The sequence below is a fragment of the Myxine glutinosa genome, chromosome 7 (assembly GCF_964187855.1).
Source record: "Myxine glutinosa chromosome 7, kmMyxGlut1.1, whole genome shotgun sequence".
In the NCBI taxonomy this organism is placed as follows: Eukaryota; Metazoa; Chordata; class Myxini; order Myxiniformes; family Myxinidae; genus Myxine; species Myxine glutinosa.
In genome coordinates this window covers 71,021,217-71,040,509 of record NC_136267.1, presented here as the reverse complement: position 1 = coordinate 71,040,509, position 19,293 = coordinate 71,021,217, and the positions used below count along the sequence as shown (strand labels likewise).

The following is a 19,293-nucleotide window of genomic DNA, read 5'->3' as shown; positions in this document are numbered from 1 at the left end:
TGAAAGGAAATGAGATTTCCTTCCGTTGGATTTGCTTTCCAGGAGACGAAAGCAAGTTGTTTCAGGGCAACAGCCTCACCACAAGATTCCGTGTACCATGGACGGGAGGAAGGGTATGACAACTGAAGACGAGATGGGATAAATCTGTGCATGAGAGAGAGCAATTTACTTTGAAAGAATTCCCAGGATGAGTTGATGTCAGAGGCGGTAGAGATGGGAGACCAGTCCAGATGATTGATGGCTGCTTGAAGACCGTGCCAGTTGGCCTGAGTGAAATGCCAGACTCGTCGACACTGAGGAGGCTCTCTGAGAATGGTCAGAGAGATGTCCACTTTGACAAGCACATGATCAGATGAGCCGATTGGAGCAGAAGAAGAGCAGCAGACATTTTCAGGGAAGTTTTTCATAACCAAATCCAGAAGAGAAGATGCTCCGTTGACTGAGATCCGGGTCGGGAAATTGACAGATTGTGTCAGTCCCAGTGAGTCGCAGAAGTCCTTTGCTGAAGAGCCATGGCTGGTGAGAGAGGTACCCACACCCAGCCAACTGGCATGGTGACAATTGAAATCACCACATATGAGGAAGAGAGAGTTGGGATGGGTAGATAGAAGTTGGTCCATATTATCAGACAGCGAGATGTAGATGGAGTCATCGCTGTTTGGTGGACGGTACAACACACATATGAACAAAAGGTTTTGGATCCTACTTCACAGAAATTTAGCAAATCTATCAGGAAGAATGGGGGAAACTCTCCAAATCCATATGTGCAAAGCTGATAGACATGAAGACTCAAAGCTGTAATCACTGCCAAATTCGCTTCTGCAAGTATTGACTCATAGTGGGCCAACTTAGCATAACAATTGTGCATTTTATGAGGAAAGCACCAAATTTGGCACACTAGTAGACTATCCTATTCTGAACAGATTTGGATATTGGGCCATCTCAAATTCAGCCCCTGATGGCTGTGGCAGCCATTTTCCAAAATGACACCTTCAGCTTGTTCCGACGAATTGCATCATCAATTGGCTTGGTCCTTTCCACCAGGCATTCTCTGGTGAAAGCCTGGAACTGCTCTTGGCCAATCTTCTTCACATTCCTGACAGTCTCAACTGCAGCAGGACCTGCAATTTCCTTTGTGTCAAGGACAACCAGATCCATGCTCTCTTCCTCAAAGGGGTTGCCAAGCTCTTCTATGACGCTGACAAGGGCACGGACATCCTTGGCGAAAGAGGTCTGCACACTTGGTGTCTGGTCGTGATGACGTGTGTCCTCTCACCTCCCCCAGTGTTGATGGCCATCTTGGAACTCTTCTATGGCCCTGGCAACGTCTGGCCCGGCAATCATCCAACGCCGCAGGGCACTTGGGTTGTCAGTGAGGCCGACTACTCCACCATCTCCTTTGATGCAGGCGTTATTCTGTTCATCCACCTGGTCGATTGGGATCGAAGAGAACACCTTCTTCGTCTTCTGTACAGTGAAGTTGCCAGCCCTGAATTCTCTGGCTACATCTGGGTGCTTCATTGGGAGTGCAACCATGTCCCTCAGGTGAACAGGGACCCACCTGGCATAGTGTGTGTGGTCTAAGGCATGGAACCATGGGACCAGTTCCGTCAGGGCATCAAAGTACATCGTGAATGAAGCCTGCCGCAGAGAACGCATGTAGACCAGTTCCAACATCTCTAGTTCCAGCACAGTTGCCCAGTACTGAAAGTTGGGAATGTCTTCTCCTCTCTGGTGACACCAGTCTTCGAACTCAGGCAGGTCTTCTGCATCATCAGCATATGTCATACAGTGGCGTTCATACGCACCACGGTGTTGCAGGATGTGCAGTGCCACGGCAGTGATTTGATGAGCTCTTCTTGTGCGGGTGACGTGGGCAGCTCGCAGGAAGGAGTTGGCCGTCCCTGGCGTTGCAATCTCAGCTTGCAAATCTGCAAAATCTGCAAATCTTGCAAAAATCAAATCTCTGAATCTGAGATGGCCAAATATCCAGATCTTTTCATAATATGATAGTCTACTAGTGTGCCAAATTTGGTGCTTTCCTCACAAAATGCACAATTGTTATGCTATATTTAGCCTAGCTGCTGGACTATCAGGGGAATGAATACTTATGTAAATTAGATATTAAAAAAAAAAACAACAACAAAAAAAAAACATTCCACTTTGACATTATGGGATATAATGTGTAGATCACCGACAAGAATCTCAACTTAGTCCATTTTAAATTTCAGCTGTAACAACAAAATGTGAAAAAGTCATGGGGTGTGAATACTTTCTGAAGGCACTGTATATTCATGCAAAGAGTGCATTGATGTCTCCTGTATTTTTCCTGCAATCAACAATAACAAACTCCTCCAGTTGCTGAACACCGTTTTTTTTAAAGCAACTTACTGTCATGCTCATCCTCAACTGCAGCATTTACAGACTCAACGCAATGTTGAATGTCATTCCAGGTGAGGAACTTTACACCTTGGGCCGTACGCTCATCTTTCAGCTCAACAAGCGCGTTCATGTATCTTGGGGAATAAAAGAACAATGAACTGTACACACGAGGTGAACTGTACACCCATGATGTCTACAATATTTCATGACGAAAACCTCATCAAAACCAGATTTTAATGTTTAGTTTAGTTTCTCTGTTTAGTAGTGAAAAGGCTTTCCAATTTCCAAAAGGTCAACAAAAACCGCATTAGCAGACAATACATCAAGATCAATCAGATAATCAATTAGCAAGGAATCTGTTTTAGATAGAGTCGTTCTTTGATCCTGGTCAAAAGGCATTTGAAACTGGGCATTGTTCGTCATCTACATACTACATACACAGGTTATGGTGGGGAATGGAGTGTGGGGTATGCAAACTCATTTGGGGTGAAACGTGAAAATGAAAGGCAAATCAAGCAGAGAATATCATGGAGATTTGAAATGTTTCCAAGTGAAAAAACAAGCTTTGAGAATTTATAAGGATTTATTTTATTTATTTGTTTTGTATACATAGTCAAGGCTCATGGAAGAGCTAGTACACTGAACGGATCAGGGCAAACAGATCAGACAATGACAGGACATAAAACACAGGCATGGGGGTGGACAAGATGGATAAGGAAGAAAACTGCAAGAAGGGCAAACTGCAAAATTGGAAGGAGCAGGGGGGAGGGGGGGGGGGTATATTTGGGCGTGGTTAGCAAGGATTGGAAATATCATGCTTTTGGATTGGGGCCGATCTGAGATGGTGTTGAACAGCTGTACTGAATACCTGAATGGAAGGATGAAATTGAAGAGGATGTGGAAGTTGGTTCCATAGACGGGAAAAAAAAGAAAGAGGAAGAACGAACGATTGGAGGTGAGCTGATAAAAACACTTTTGTTTCTCACCCTTTTTGGTAATCTGACACTGCAGATCCTATTATGGCTTATTATACCTGGGAGAATGTTTATCGTTTAACTCGAGGAGGGATAAATTTAGTTTAATTCATAGTCGTGGGCACGAGTTCCCTTCTCAGCCCACCTATGGTGGGCAATGCGCTGTGGCGCATTCTTGGAAATGCACTTTATTAGTTTTGTCATTTTATAAATAATTTTTATTGATCACAACATATACTCCATGAAATAGCATTCAATTCAAAGCTTGCAACACTCTTGTGATGTCCATTGTGATGTCTATTGTGATGGCTCGCAACAATTAATGATACAATTCTAATGTTACGTGACAATTGCTAATAAGCAATATTGACTACATGGATATGTGGTTTGCTTTGTCATCTTCTACCGACTCCTCTCTGGCCTTGCCCCCCCCCAGCTCTCTCTGGGCTCTGTCCCCCAAATATTCCTACAGGTCGCACAAGATCTGCCTGCAACCCTCTTATGGTCAAACTGCCAAAATCAAGACTCTCTGCTCACCTTCACTCCTTCATTCCTCTTTTCTCCCGCCTCTGGAACAAACTCCCTCACTCTCTTCAATCCCACTCCACCCTCCAGGTCTTTAAAACAGCTGTTCACCACCATCTCTTATCCTCCCCCATCCAAAACCTTGATCTTTTCTACCCCCGCTAATTTCGGTCCCCTTGTGTTTTATACCTCTCCCCCCCCCCCCCCCTTCCCACACCTCCTCCCCCCCCCCTTCCCACGCCTCCTCCCCCCCCCTTCCCACGCCTCCTCCCCCCCCCCTTCCCACGCCTCCTCCCCCCCAAGCCCTCTCCCTCCCACACTTCTCCCTGCTCTCAAATGTTGGGGTTGTGTGCTTCCCCTTCTCTCCCCATCTTGTCTTCCGCTCCCTCTTTTTGTATATTTTGTTTGTCTGGTTGATTTGTTTGTGAAATAAATGTTAGCTCTTTCACGAGCCTCGATTCAGTATACAAAAAAAAAAGAAAAAGGAAAAAAAAGGGCTTTTATTTTTAATCACCTGTAAAAAAAATAGGTATTGGATGCAGGTCACAATACTTCGTTCCTTCCTTTTTTGGAATATTACTCATCGACCAAAGAGTGCAGATTAACTTTGAACAACCTCAGAATACTCACCGCAAACATGTAGCCTAAACATTAATGGTTGTGCCACGAGGAGGAAAGCACAGAACATGGCGTACCTTCGTTGATTGTCGCTCTCCAGGTGTACAATGCCCACCTCAGGACGTGTGAGGAGAGCCCAAGCATCAGGGCACAGCCCACGCTCGAGTGCCTGATTGATGACAGCCACTGCAGATAACATCTCCACAGCGACGTGCAGCTCCTCATGGGATAGCTCCCCCTGTTGGTAAATCAACGGGAAAAGTTCATCATATTCACTTTCTCAAGAAGCATAAAATCATGAAAACAAAAGCAAAGGCAATTTGAATGCTTGAAGCATGGAAATCGGATGTACATTGCAACGTGTAAATGTATTTAGAACCTGAGGACCCCAGATTACAAGTTTCCCAGTCTAAAGGTGATCACGTCTATTGTAACATGGCTGACTGCATGGATATGTGATTTGCTTTGTCATCAAAATGTTCTCTTTGGTGGCTAGCTCAAGTTAATTGTCAATTTTAAAGACTTGTGCGTGATCAATTGATGTACTTATTGGCTCAAATGTGCCACATCCCACCAGATTTTGGAAATCAAGCAGGATCAAGTCTTGTTAGTACTTTGATGCAAGAGTTATGGTTGGGGTAGATGTGGTAGGCAGAGGAACAGCACGACTGCTCGGTTGATGACATCTCACATACGAGCTATTAACCTGTGGAATCAAAGTTAATCAATAACTGCGGTATTGCTAGAATGTGATTGATAGAAACAGGAACTCTCCAGAATGGAACTCGGAGAACTTTGGGACTCAGCTCTCACTCGAGCTCCCTTAACACTCTGACTCTTCTTCCTGACTCTTATTGCCCATGTTCCTGCCACCCTCACGTCCGCTTTCCGTGAGCCACCAATGCCGATTGGCTGGCATTCTACGATCCAGTCATCACGATTGGTTCCAAGGATTTTATGGGTAGAGCTGCTGGAATGTCGCTGGCAGTAATGACGCCTAGAACAACACGAAGTAAGCGCTGACGGCTTGTTGAGAATAATGTTAGTAGCGTTGGCAGCTCCTGGAGCATGCAGTCTTTCGGATAGCGATGTAAAACAAGCAGCACCATCTGCATTTGGATTGTCGACGTTAAAGATCCCATGGCATCTCAAAAAGTTGTGCACTGGTACTTTGGTTGAATTCCTTGCCAAGAGAAAATCTTATATATAATGGAGCAAGTGTTTGTATGTCCGCTCTTCACCCATTCTGGAAGTGGACCCTCAACACCCCGTGGACCTACAAGACCGAGAAGACCCAGAGGACCCAAAGACCCAAAAGACCCCGAGGACCCAAAAGACCCCGAGGACCCAAAATACCCCAAGGACCCAAAATACCCCAAGGACTCTAAATACCCCAAAGACCCCAAGGAACCAAAAGACCCTGAAGACCTAAAAGACCCCAAAGACTGAAAATATTCCAAAGACCCTTAAACACGAAAAATACCCCAAATACCAAAAATACCCCAAATACCAAAAAGACCCCGAAGACCTAAAAGACCCCAAAGACCTAAAAGACCCAAAAGACCTAAAAGACCTAAAAAACTGAAAAGACCCAATGGACCCCGAATACCCCAAAGACCCAAAATGCCCTGAAGACCTAAAAGACCCCAAAGACTGAAAATATTCCAAAGACCCTTAACAACCCCGAAGACCCAAAACACCCCGAAAACCCTTAAGAACAAATATACCCAAAGACCTAAAAAAAAAAACAAAGACCTAAAAGACCCCGAATACCTAAAAGACTGAAAAGACCCAATGGACCCCAAAGACCCTAAATACCCCAAAGATCCAAAAGACCCTGAAGACCTAAAAGACCCCAAAGACCTAAAAGACCCAATGGATCACAAAGACCCCAAATACCCCAAAGACCCAAAATGCCCTGAAGACCCAGAAGATCTAAAAGACCCCAAAGACTGAAAATATTCCAAAGACCCTTAACAACCCCAAAGACCCTAGACCTCAAAGATCCAAGAGAACCAAAAGACCCTGAAGACCTAAAAGACCTTTAAAAGGGAACCCAAATGCAATTTTTCTTTCTGAAAAATCTTATCAATCAAGAATCATGGTCTAATTTGAAGGGAATTTTTTTTTATTTGCCAATCACAAAGTGCCGAAAAAACCCCTCGACTGTCGATTTTCGTGATTGCCAGTGACGTCACATTGTGAACTCGCCGTGATCCTGCTGGCGACAACGGCGCATTGCGAGCTCGGATTCCTATACTGATCGGGGATGATGAAAGGAGGGGGGGGGGGGGAGGTGTGTGGAGTGGTCGTTGGGTATTGTTAGCTAGGGTGACGGTTGATAGGGGATTGTGAGGAGTGGTGGAGTGTGGTGTAGGGCAGTCATGGGTATTGTTAGCTATGGTGACGGTTGACAGGGGATTGTGAGGGTGGGGTAAGGAGTGGGGTAAGGAGTGTGGGGTTGTAATGGGTATTGTTAGCTAGGGTGATGGTTGATGGGAGAATGTGAGGGGTTGTGGAGTGGGGTGAGGGGGTGGTCATGGGTATTGTTTGCTAGGGCGATGGCTGTGGCTAATGGAGTAGGGGAGGATAAAGTGTTCATGGGTATTGTTAGCTGAGGTGACGGTTGAGGGGTGATTTTGGGGGGAAGGTGGAGTGGAGTTGTTAGGGTATTTTTTTTTTTTTTTTGTATACTGAATCGAGGCTCGTGAAAGAGCTAAAAAGAGCTAAAAGAGTATTGTTAGCTATGGTGACGGTTGACAGGGGGATTCTGAGGGGATCGTGGAGTGGGTTAAGGGATGTGGGGTGGTCATGTGTATTGTTAGCTAGGGTGACGGTTGAAGGGGGATTGTGAGGGGATGGTGGAGGGGAGGGGAAAGAAGGGGGTGTGGGTTGGTTGTGGGTATTGTTAGCTAGGATGACGCTTGATGGGTTTTTTTTATTTCTGGAAAATTGAGATGCCTCAAAAACCAAGGACACCGAAGTTGAACAGAAATCAGCAAGAATGTTTGGTATCAGGAGGGAAAATAAATAAATAATGGGGGGGAAATAAATAAATAATAAAGAAATTGGTATCAGGAGGCAGAAAATATTTGTCAACAAACACAAGACTTTCAAAATGTCATACAAATGCTGACCAGGCCTTGTGTGCATGTGATGCGGTGTGTGCATTTTCATTGACACAGTTCTGCTCGACGGGCACTTTTAACCTCCTGATGTTAACGTGAAATCTGTGATTCAAATAGTCTTATAAACATAGTTTGCAGCGTTTAGAAAGAGTGTCAATTCCAAGATGGTTAACCATAATTGTTCTGTTCCTGAATGCAAATCAGAACCATAGAAATATCCATGGATAAGAGGTGTCAAGTTCTTACAATTTCCTGGTAGTACAAGTGAGCAGCAGCTGTGGATATAACATTACATATATATATATATATATATATATATATATATATATATATATATATATATATATATATATATATATATATATATATATATATATATATTGTTGCGAATTCTGGGGTCGGCTCTCCCCTTATCAAGGGGGGGTTAATCCCCTTGTCTTTTAAGCTGGCCGTCCCCCAATCCTGGAAATTATGACGTCACTTACGGTCGGTGGTAAGTCGGGTTGTAAGCCCAATTAGTCTTATTACCTAAGTACTACCACCGGCCGTAAGCGAGGAGATAACTCCCACCCGAGCCACAGCGGTAATGGATACGCCGAGCGAAGCGAGCCGCGACTCGGGCCGTTAACCATAGACTAAACCCGATTAAAGCGGTTCCTATCATGCCACAGGTACTCAATTGAAAGAAAGGATGCAAACGATCGAATAAGAGAAAACCCAGAAAATAAGAAGAACAAAGAGTGGGTTTATTAATTATATACAAAAACCCAAAGAGGAAACGAAAGGAATATACAAGAGCAAAAGGACACAGGGCAAGCTTATCTAAACAGTCTTACTTACAACCCCAGGACAAACAGACAGATTCTCACAGGATGGTAGTGGTAGGAGGAGAAGGTCCAAGCAGATGGTTCCAGGCTCCGGGTCCGCGGCGAAGAATGGCAGGTAGCTTTGCGTGTCGTTGGCGCGCGACCGGACCTTATAGATATATCGGGGGACTGGGATGCGGCGTACGTAATATGTGTGCCAACTCTCTCTCTCTCAATGTTCGTATCAGAGGGTATCCTCACGCAGTCCGCAGTCTCTCTCTCTCCTCCTCTCTCCTCTTCTCCTCTCTCTCAATGTTTGTATCAAACGATGGTTCCAAGCGATCCTCTGCGCAGTGTTCTCATCATCCGCCGTCTTCGCGCTGTTCTCTCAATGGCAACGGTCCCCTGCGCAGTTCTGAAAGCAGTCGTCGCGCTTGCGCTTATATAACGCGCTTTGAAATCAATGCGCGCTTCATAGAGACATGCCCACCAGTGAGCTCACCTCAGCCGTGATTGGATAAGCGAGGGCTCACCGGCTCCGCCCCTTGACGGAACGTTGACAGGGCCACGCCTCGTTCTTGGCGCTCCGCCCCCTTCTTCTCCAAGCTTGACCGCGTGCGTAATGGCGTTTGGAGCGAACGCTGAGGCTGGCAGAGGCGCGTAATACAATTTGGAGAGAGAGACTGGCAAAATGGACGGAATGGGGCCTATCTTATTTAATTAATGCAACGCAGATGCAACTATTGGGAACACAGCCATATCTGAAACACATACTAAGGAAATAACTGACAGTCCTATGGTGTTCTACGTGTTGCATATGGCCTAACTTTGGGTGCAACCTTATTAAATGATGGGATATTTACAAGAGTTATTATTTACAAGTATTTACAAGTGAGGGGTCCTCAAAACCGCAACACTGCACCCTCCTTTCCTCCAGGCCCCTCCCGGCTGAAACAACTTTAATTTAATGTGTCACTTAGGTGTGGTAACCCTCTACTTTCAACCTCACCCTGAGTGCGACAGTTTTAACACTAAGTATGTCCCGCCTGCTGCGTTGCATTATACCTAACAGACTCATGCCCACAGACTAACCGAATTGCAGAATTATTTTCATAACTACACATTAAGCGGGTGGGGAGCATTATTTACAAAAACACTACTATTTTGATTATTTACAACACTGCAACCCAGGACCTGTCTTTTGTGGGAAACAAAAGCAGAACTTTTGATAAGAGGAAAAATACCACACCGCACTGCACTGATACACCATACCACATGCACCAATATGCACCAATAATAAAAATACCCAGCAAAGCACCATCAAGAAAAGCACAAAACACATTTCAAAGAAAAACTAATAAATGGTGTCTTGTGATGTCTTCTCCGCTGGGCCGCTGGTCTGGTCGTCTTGCTCTTCTCAATTGCTGCCTATTTAATAAAACGGATTGCACCGATCGTGTCCGCTCTTTATTTATGGCCAGCAGGCCGAACTCCAGTGGTCCACCTGCATGGCATAGGTGCCACTTAAAACCATGGTCCTCAACCAAGATGCTGCTGGCAGCAATGACCGGTCCCCAGCAGAGGTGCCAGGCCCCAGAACATGGGGTCCATAAGGTGGTGCTAGGCCACAGAACGTGTGGTCCATAAGTGGTGTACCAGTGCAGGCCGGAGACAGCGGAGGTGCGGGCACACAACTGCAGTCACCTGCGCACTCCCCCCGGGCCCAAAAGAAACAAGTCCATGAGTGGGGGAAGGAGGACAGGCAAAGCAGCGGGGCAAGGCCGCAAGAGTACACGTTAAAAACAAGGCAATGCAAGGTGAAGGACGCTGGAGAGCGAGCGGAGAAAGCCCGTCCCTAGCGTACGTCCCCCCCCCCCGTTACCTAACCTACCCTTGCCCCTACCCCGTATTTACACAGTCTACACATTTACAAATTCCGTCTCTACCCGTCTTGTCCTTCCCATTCCCTCTAATCCAAATTCGTCATCAATCCCTCCTAAGGAGGAAGAGATGGAATAACAAACAATGTCACCCCCACGTCGAGATGCGTCTTTCATTCCCAAATGTCTGCCAAAATATGGTGTGGAGTCTATCACCTCGGTAAGTGGATGCGGATGGTGCGAAGAGACTTTCATCCTAGCTATCTCCTAAATGACTAACTCTGTTTACTCTACCCGGGGTCTTTCCCTGCAAAACCATTGGCCACTTTACTCTATGCGGTTCTAAAAACCAATTCCCATTGAACATTCTGTGGCGCTCAACAAATTTGGGGTCTCACTCCCCAGATTCTTTCCCCCTGTGCCCTCGCACAATTTCGGGGCTGGGTCGTGTGGCTCACCAGCAGGTCCGCTCACCTGCACACCTCCGCCACTGTACGTCGCCACCCGAGCTTACCTGCTCCTCATCCTTACCTACCTGGGGAAGGCCCTCCCTGGCGCTTACCCCCTCGGTGCCCTCTCTGGCACTGGGCTACCCGGGTCCGTCCTCCGGATACTCGGGCCCCATTGAACACTAACTGGCTCCCAGAGCCTACCTGCAGCCTCACCTGGCCGACAGACTAACAGTGGCGGAGTGCCCAACCAACCATTCTCACTAACAGGCCACACGCCCAGCCATTTCACTCCACTAATGCACCCATCAAGCAGTACTCTGCTACTTTCGCACCACAGATGTCAATATCCAACCACAATTTACCTACTCCCTCTACCTACTTTTAAACTACCCTCCCCGGGTACTCGTGAAGGGGTCCATCCTTCCCCCATCCACTCCTTCAAACCATACACTCCACTCCACATATTCCACAATACTCACTCCACACCATTCATTCCACACACCTCTTTTCTTGCACACCTTTTGTGCTCACACACCTCAACCCCAAAAAATTCTCATGCACACAGCATCATCTGGCTAACTATTGCCCTTCTACGATTAGTGCTTCCCAGTCATCCCTTATACTACTGCACATCCCACGTCGTTATCAACCATCTAATCTACTCAACGTCCCCACTACAGGTACAATGTCACTACTTAATTCTCGGTCACCTATGGTCATCTCTAGTTCCCTAACCATTTACCCTAACCCTCCCGGGATAGTTTGTACTGCCAAAAACCCCATAAAACTACAGCTCCTCTGCCCAAAGTGGTAGTGAATGGTAAAACTACCATCCATCACTATCACTACTACCATCAGTCCACTACACTACGAGCCTCGGTGCGGGAAATCCATTTCCAGAGCTCGACTTGGAAAAGCCAGCTGTCTGTGCGGATGGTTGGTCTACTGTTGGTTGGGTCCGTCGGGCATTTACGACTCTGGGGAGGAGGTTTTGTCGGACCGAGATTCCACGGTCCATCCCGGCGAGGAGCCTTGCGGTCTCCGGCCCGATGACCCAACCTCACCTGGTCGGAACACCGCCCCCGCAAGGGGGCGCAGGTCCGACCTGGCCTTTCCCCCCGAAATCGCGCCGATCGCCTGAACGACGCGGCACCGATCATACAGGGCGGGCCCCGGCCCGAATCATGCACGGCGCTCCGTGCAGGAGCGACGCGGCCACGATCCCGGCCGGCCCCCGCAGCACACAAAGCGCACCACGCCCCGAGAGCTCGCGTCGGCTAAACGTCGGCCTAACCGCTAACCCAGTTAACGTCGATGCCCGACTCGCATGCTCACATCCACACGCGACTCTTCCCATACTCACACATCCAGGTGTCTCCATCCACTCCGTTATTGCACTTTCTCTTGCCTTCTCTTCCGCTCCACACTCAGGTGCACACCACTCGCTGCTCGCACACTCCATAACACACCTTTCTTCCCCGCACTCCTCGTGTGCACTCACCCTCGGTACGTACTCCGTACCACTCATGGTGGTGCACTCCTGCATCCACCCACTCAGCGCACACCTATCCACGGGTGTGCAATCCCCTATCACACACCCAATCACACGCTCCACAACCAACTCAGGTGTGCATTCTCGCACACGCTCCACAACCAACTCAGACTCCGTGTCACTCACCCTCACTATCACGCTCCGATGTGCATTCACTTTTGCCTCATACGATGTGCATTCACGCTCGCACTCGGTAACACACTCGCGCTCTGGTGCCGTTCGCACACGCGCGCCATTTCTACTCACACAGTGCACCACAGACCTCCCACAAACGCCCGGGGTACGCTGGGATCCCAAGCTCGCGAAAATTCCTTTTGTGCTAAACACCTTCCCACAAAATCTTTTGGCACCATATATCACCCGGCTTACCTTGGCGCTTCCTCTTCTTCGCTCCAACACCTGCAAACTTTCATTGGGGTTAAGCACGGCATCACAATGCGAATACAGACTTTGCGTGCATTCCATTTCTTCCTCCCGTGAGTGCTTTTCTAAGTCCGTCTCTTCCGCCCCAATTTCCACTATTGGTTCGATTTCTTTATTTTCGACGACCGCTGGCGCTAATAAAATTTTCCCTACTTCGGCGGTCGCCGGCTTTCCCATACCCCGGGTCGCAATCTCTATACTCGTCCACGTATCTTCGCTTTGCTCCAACTCGCATCCCTCGCGCTCCTCCAGCCGCGTTACCTCGTCGCGTAACCGTGTGCTCTTCCCGCCCAACTCGCGGTCTCTCTCTCCCTCTCAAATTCTTTTGCCTCATACGTGGCTTTGTCCCTCGCTAACCCCTCGTTAATTTCTTTCATTTGGTCATCCACGTCCTCTAATTGGCCCCCCAATTTGTGCTCTAATCCCCCCAATTTGCTGTCTAACCCCCCAAATTTGCTGTCTAACCCCTCAATTTGACCTCCCAAATCATTCCTCAACCCCCCAATTTGGCATCCTAATTGCTCCCCCATTCTGTTTTCCAAATTACTTAACCCGTCTCTCATTTCTCTCATTTGCGCCCTTGATTTGTCCCCCTCTATTTTCATGTCTTCACCGGACTTGACCATAAAGGCCCTCATGTGTACCATAAATAGGCCCCAGTCCGTTGGCACCGCGGGCTCAGCTGCCACGGCCATGTGCGAGGCGCCGCCATTTTGTGCATCTGCAACCCCCGCTACAGCACCTTCTTCAATCTCCTCCTCCATTACTCCCACCTCTTCCCTGGGGTCCTGGGTTGACTCTAACTCCTCATTTCCCCCCACCGGAATCCGATCGCCTTGGGTATCCATGGCACGACTATAATTTGGATGTTAAATAAAAATTTTGGCCGCTCATAATTTTGACCAAATTTTTCCAGCTAATATAAAAATTTGGTTCAGGCTTCAAATCCCACTCCCAGACACCAATTGTTGCTGATTCGGGGCTCGGCTCTCCCCTTATCAAGGGGGGGGGGGCGTAATCCCCTTGTCTTTTAAGCTGGCTGTCCCCCAATCCTGGAAATTATGACGTCACTTCCGGTCGGTGGTAAGTAGGGTTGTAAGCCAAATTAGTCTTATTACCATAGTACTACCACCGGCCGTAAGCGAGGAGATAACTCCCACCCGAGCCGCAGCGGTAATGGATACGCCGAGCGAAGCGAGCCGCGGCTCGGGCCGTTAACCATAGACTAAACCCGATTAAAGCGGTTCCTATCGTGCCACAGGTACTCAATTGAAAGAAAGGACGCAAACGATCGAATAAGAAGAACAAAGAGTGAGTTTATTAATTATATACAAAAACCCAAAGAGGAAACGAAAGGAATATACAAGAGCAAAAGGACACAGGGCACGCTTATCTAAACAGACACTCACACGGGATGGTAGTGGTAGGAGGAGAAGGTCCAAGCAGATGGTTCCAGGCTCCGGGTCCGCGGCGAAGAATGGCAGGCAGCTTTGCATGTCGTTGGCGCGCAACCGGACCTTATAGATATATCGGGGGACTGGGATGCGGCATACGTAATATGTGTGCCAATTCTCACACTCTCACACACTCTCTCTCACACTCTCTCACACTCTCTCACACTCTCTCACACTCTCTCACTCTCTCTCTCTCTCTCTCTCTCTCTCTCTCTCTCTCTCTCTCTCTCTCTCTCTCTCTCTCTCTCTCTCTCTCTCTCTCGCGCCCCCTGCTGGCCTTTCGTGTGTTGGGCGTGGCAAGATGGCGTGCACTGGTGTTCGTGTGCTGTAGCTCCGTGCTTGTGTTGTGTTGTCCCGTCCCCCCCCCCCATTCCTTCCTTTCCCATCGCGCCTTTGTCGTGTCCCTCTTTACCACCTGTGCCCCTTTCCCTCCCTTGAGACAGAGAGAGTGAGAGAAGAGCCCAAAGGTGAGAGCAGACCCGTTCGGTTCAGTCTACCTGCTCCGTCGGTGCTGTTTACCTTACTCGCGTCGTGTGAACTTTATTATTCATTATTTCATTTCGACTTTATTTATTTTGTGTCCTTTCCGCCTGGTCAAGGTGGAAAGGTGAGACATCGCCGTTATGGCGAGTGTTCGTGCACGGCAGGAAGGGTTTGAAACCCTAACAAGGAAGCATGCTTTCGTGTGTGTCCCTCCCGAAGGTGTTCCTACCGAGGACATTATCCTAGCTGTAGGGAATGTTATCGGCGATGAAAATGTCCGCGCCGCGTCGCGGATGAACCAAAAGTTTGTTGTTTTCGTGTCGGACGAGAAGTTCGTGCATGATGTTGTTAGTACCGGTCTGTCATTGAAAGGTGGGCAGTTCGTCATGGTTTCCCCGATGGACACACCGGCGATTAAAGTTATTATTTCAAATGTCGCTCCGTTTATCACAGATGATAAATTAATGGCTGTTCTGACCCGGTATGGAACTGTTGTTTCCCGAATCTCGATGATTCCCCTGGGATGTCGGGATGAACGAATGAAACATGTTATGAGTTTCCGGAGACAAGTATTCATGGTGCTTCCTGATCGCGGCGACGATACAGGACTAAACATCTCGTTTAAAATTTCGGTAAATGATCGTCAATATCAAATGTACGCTTCGTCAGGCACCTTAACGTGCTTCCTTTGTGGAGCCTTCGGACACGTTAAAAGGTTTTGTCCCAAAGCATCTTGTACGAAGTGCGGCAAATTGGGACACACCAATGTGGGCTGTAAAAAAGAAAACGCCCCGACCGTGCTTCCTCATGCCTCGACCGTGCTTCCTCACGCCTCGACCGTGCTTCCTCACGCCTCGACCGTGCTTCCCCACGCCTCGACCGTGCTTCCTCACGCCTCGACCGTGCTCCCCGACGCTCAAACCGTGCTCCCCGACGCTCAAACCGTGCTTCCTGGCGCTCAAACCGTGCTACCTGAAGCCCCGACCGTGCTTCCCGACGCCCCGACGGTGCTTCCTGATGTCCCAACTGTGCTTCCCGAGGTCCCGACTACGCTTCCCGAAGCCCCAACCGTGCTACCTGAAGCCCCAACCGTGCTACCCGAAGCCCCAACCGTGCTTCCCGAAGCCCCGACTGTGCTTCCCGACGCCACGACTGTGCTTCCCGACGCCCCGACCGTGCTTCCCGACGCCCCGGTGCTACCCAAACCCAGTGAGATGGCACTTGGTGATGCTAGTACTGCTGACGAACCCATGAATGAAGAACTTGTCATACTGACCAAAAAACGGAAAGCACCACTAACAAATAGCCCCGATGGTGCGATAAAGAAGGCTGTCTTGGGCAGAGACACTGTCTCTGCAAAAGAGGGCAAAACGTTTACAGCAAACGAAAATATCGAACGCCAAAGTGGCAAAGAAGATGTTACTGATTTCCCAAGCTCTGAGAATAAAGCCGACATTGATCCGAACAATGCGGCCATTTTTGAGCCTGAACGCGAAGCACCACCGGTCCCCCCTCCAGTAGCTGAGCGGACTGGTGACCAAACAAATTGCTCTGTCTCACAAACAGAAATCGTAACCCCGGCTACGCAGAGATCTGCAGCCATTTGCCAAAACACACATAAAGAAAGTAAGCACCAGTCTGCTCGTGAGTGTGTACCAGAGTACCCAACGAAATCTCAGGAGATGCATCCAGAGGAGCGTGCGAGAGCTGCAAGTAAAGCCCAAGATCCAGGTGGGACATTATCAGACCTGTCAGAGTCTGAGGACGAGGTGGAAGTGACTGAGCTGTCACAGTCATCAGCATCTCAGTCACAGATACCCCCCCAACACATCGTGTCGTTTCTAGCCGAAACATACAGACAGCGTAACATAGTCATTAAAGACCATTTTGACGATTTGGCTGCATTCATCCACACTGCAAAATCCATAATTAAAACGCCTGAACAATTTGACCTGAATAAGTCACAATACCACAGGTTAAGAAAATTCATCACACGTGCAGGTGTAGAGTGTTCCCAGCCACAGGCTGATTTCAGCAATACAGGATGAAAACTATAAAACTCGCAACCTTAAATATTAACGGTGGTGGTGCTAGACACCTCCGCCAGGTTCAAGTAAAAAACATATTTCAACGGAAAAAGGTGGATGTGATCTTACTTCAAGAAACTCACATCACACCTAATGTGGAACATGACTGGCATCAACTTTTTAAGAGCCAATGCTATTTCAGCAATTTATCAGCTTCATCTGCTGGAATCGGCTTCTTGCTGAAGCCAGGCCTCGTGTGTGAGTCATGCCATTTTCAGGAGGTAATAAATGGTCGGCTTAGCTCTCTCAAACTAGTAAGCCATAACTTCCATTACACCATTTTTAATGTGTATGCGCCAAGTGATAGCGTAGAGCGTAAGTCCTTCTTCACCGCAATGATAAATCACTTAAGATCAGTTGATTTTGATCATTGTGTGTGTGTCGGAGGTGATTTCAATTGCACCTTCGACCCATCGGTTGACAGAAATTCTGCCGAACCCCATCCTGAGTCCCATGTACACTTATCCAATTTTTTTAGCACAATGGGCCTCGTTGATGTTTGGCGGTTGCACCACCCAAGCACATCCCAGTACACCTGGTGTCGATGCGCCAATAGTCGAGTATCCTTGGCAAGGCTTGACAGATGGTACATCAACGTACCCTTTAAAAATACTGCGGTTTCTTCAAATATTTTTCCTTCCGTGTTTTCAGACCATCATATGGTAACCCTAAACCTTTCCTTTCCTCAACCCGCAAGTAGGAGCGCTTATTGGAAGTTTAATGTTAGACTTCTAGAAGATGGTATGTTTAAGGAAGCCTTTCGTGTTTTCTGGGCAAGTCTAGTAGCAAAGAAATCTTCCTTTTCTTCATCCAGCATATGGTGGGATAACATGAAATCTCAAATTCGGGTGTTTTGTCAATGTTTCCAATCACACAGCACAAACGACAAGCACATTACAATGGCCCGGTTGGAATTGGATATTCTACATTTGGAGAATAAATTGGCTCATGAAAACAATGACGCCAATTACCGGTTATTGCTTGTAAAGAAAGCTCTTTTAAGGGAGTTAGTTCAAGAGAAAGCAGCCGGAACATTAATTAGACTTAGAATACAGAATGTAAAGTTATCAGACACCCCAAACAAGTCTTTCTTTCATTTAGAATCCTTAAGCAAGCCATCACGGCTAATCTCTTCTGTTTTGGACTCAAGAGGCAACGTTGTTGTCAACGAGGATGATGTTAGAATAAACATTATTGAATTCTTTACAAAACTTTTTGAGGAGCAGACTGTTTGTAATGATACAATGATGGATTTAACCTCTCACCTCCCCTCCCTAACTGAGGCTCAACGGTTGGAGCTTGACCTACCAATCACCCTCCTTGAGCTAACCTGTGCTCTTGCTGCCATGGATTCAGGGAAAGCTCCGGGTATTGACGGTCTACCTCCCGAATTCTTTCTGACATTTTGGGACCTTTTAGGCCCTGAGTTGCTGAATGTTTTGGACACTTCTATACAGACTGGTATAATGCCGCTGAGTCTAAGAAGAGCCGTAGTGTGCTTGCTCCCGAAAACTGAAGATCCCCGACTTTTGGTGAACTGGCGACCGATCTCCCTGCTGTGCACGGACTACAAGCTTTTTTCAAAAGTACTGGCTAATCGACTAAAAAAGGTTATTGGTGATCTAGTACTGCCAGAACAGAGTTACTGTGTTCCTGGAAGATCCATCCATGATAATATTTCTTTAATCAGAGATCTCATTGATGGTAACCGTGTTAAAGAGGACTTTGGAATGATGTCGCTTGATCTTGAAAAGGCATTTGACAGTATCGACCATAAGTTTATGCATCATGTGTTACAGGCATGCGGCCTCGGAGCAAACTTTCGTTCCTACATTTCCTTGCTATACACGGATGTATTTAGTTTAATTAAGATTAATAATGTGCTGGCCCCCCCCCATCAAGGTTCGGAGAGGGGTCCGGCAAGGGTGCCCAGTCTCTGGTTTATTGTTTGCTCTTTCCTTAGAGCCTCTTCTCAATCTACTGAGAAAGAAGATTTCTGGAATAGCACTCACTCCCATGAGTGCACCGCTAACCCTATGTGCTTATGCGGATGACGTCTGCATCTTTGTAAAAGATAAGGATGATATTGATATCGTTGTTGAGTGCCTGTCAAAGTTTCACGCTGCCTCCTCTTTAAAAATCAATTGGAACAAGAGCAAGACGTTATGGATACCCTCCCTTTATCGCAACCTTCTTCAGCCTGTATCACAGCCGCCCCCATCCCTCCCCGCAGGGTTGCTGTGGGGAAGTGAGGGAATTAAGTACTTGGGCATATTCCTTGGTTCCCCACAGTATGCTCAAAGAAATTGGGACGGAGTAATTGAGCAAGTGGGAGAAAGATTGAACCGATGGAAAAGGGTTTTACCTCATTTGTCCTTCAAGGGCCGTGTGCTAGTGATCAACAACTTAGTTGCCACAATGTTGTGGCATAGGTTCATCTGCCTGCAACCGCCGGAGGCCCTACTCAAAGCACTCCAGGGCAAACTGGTGGACTTCTTCTGGGGAGGCTACCACTGGCTACGACCCGAT

At 47.6% G+C, this 19,293-nt stretch overlaps 1 protein-coding gene across 1 annotated transcript in view; it reads right to left on the bottom strand.

The window, feature by feature from the left end:
- Positions 1–19,293, bottom strand: part of IQGAP2 (IQ motif containing GTPase activating protein 2) — a 151,841-nt gene that overhangs the window by 61,653 nt on the left and 70,895 nt on the right. Inside the window, 2 exon segments of the mRNA XM_078781856.1 lie at positions 2,392–2,516; positions 4,577–4,737. Coding sequence (XP_078637982.1) covers positions 2,392–2,516; positions 4,577–4,737 — 286 coding nt within the window.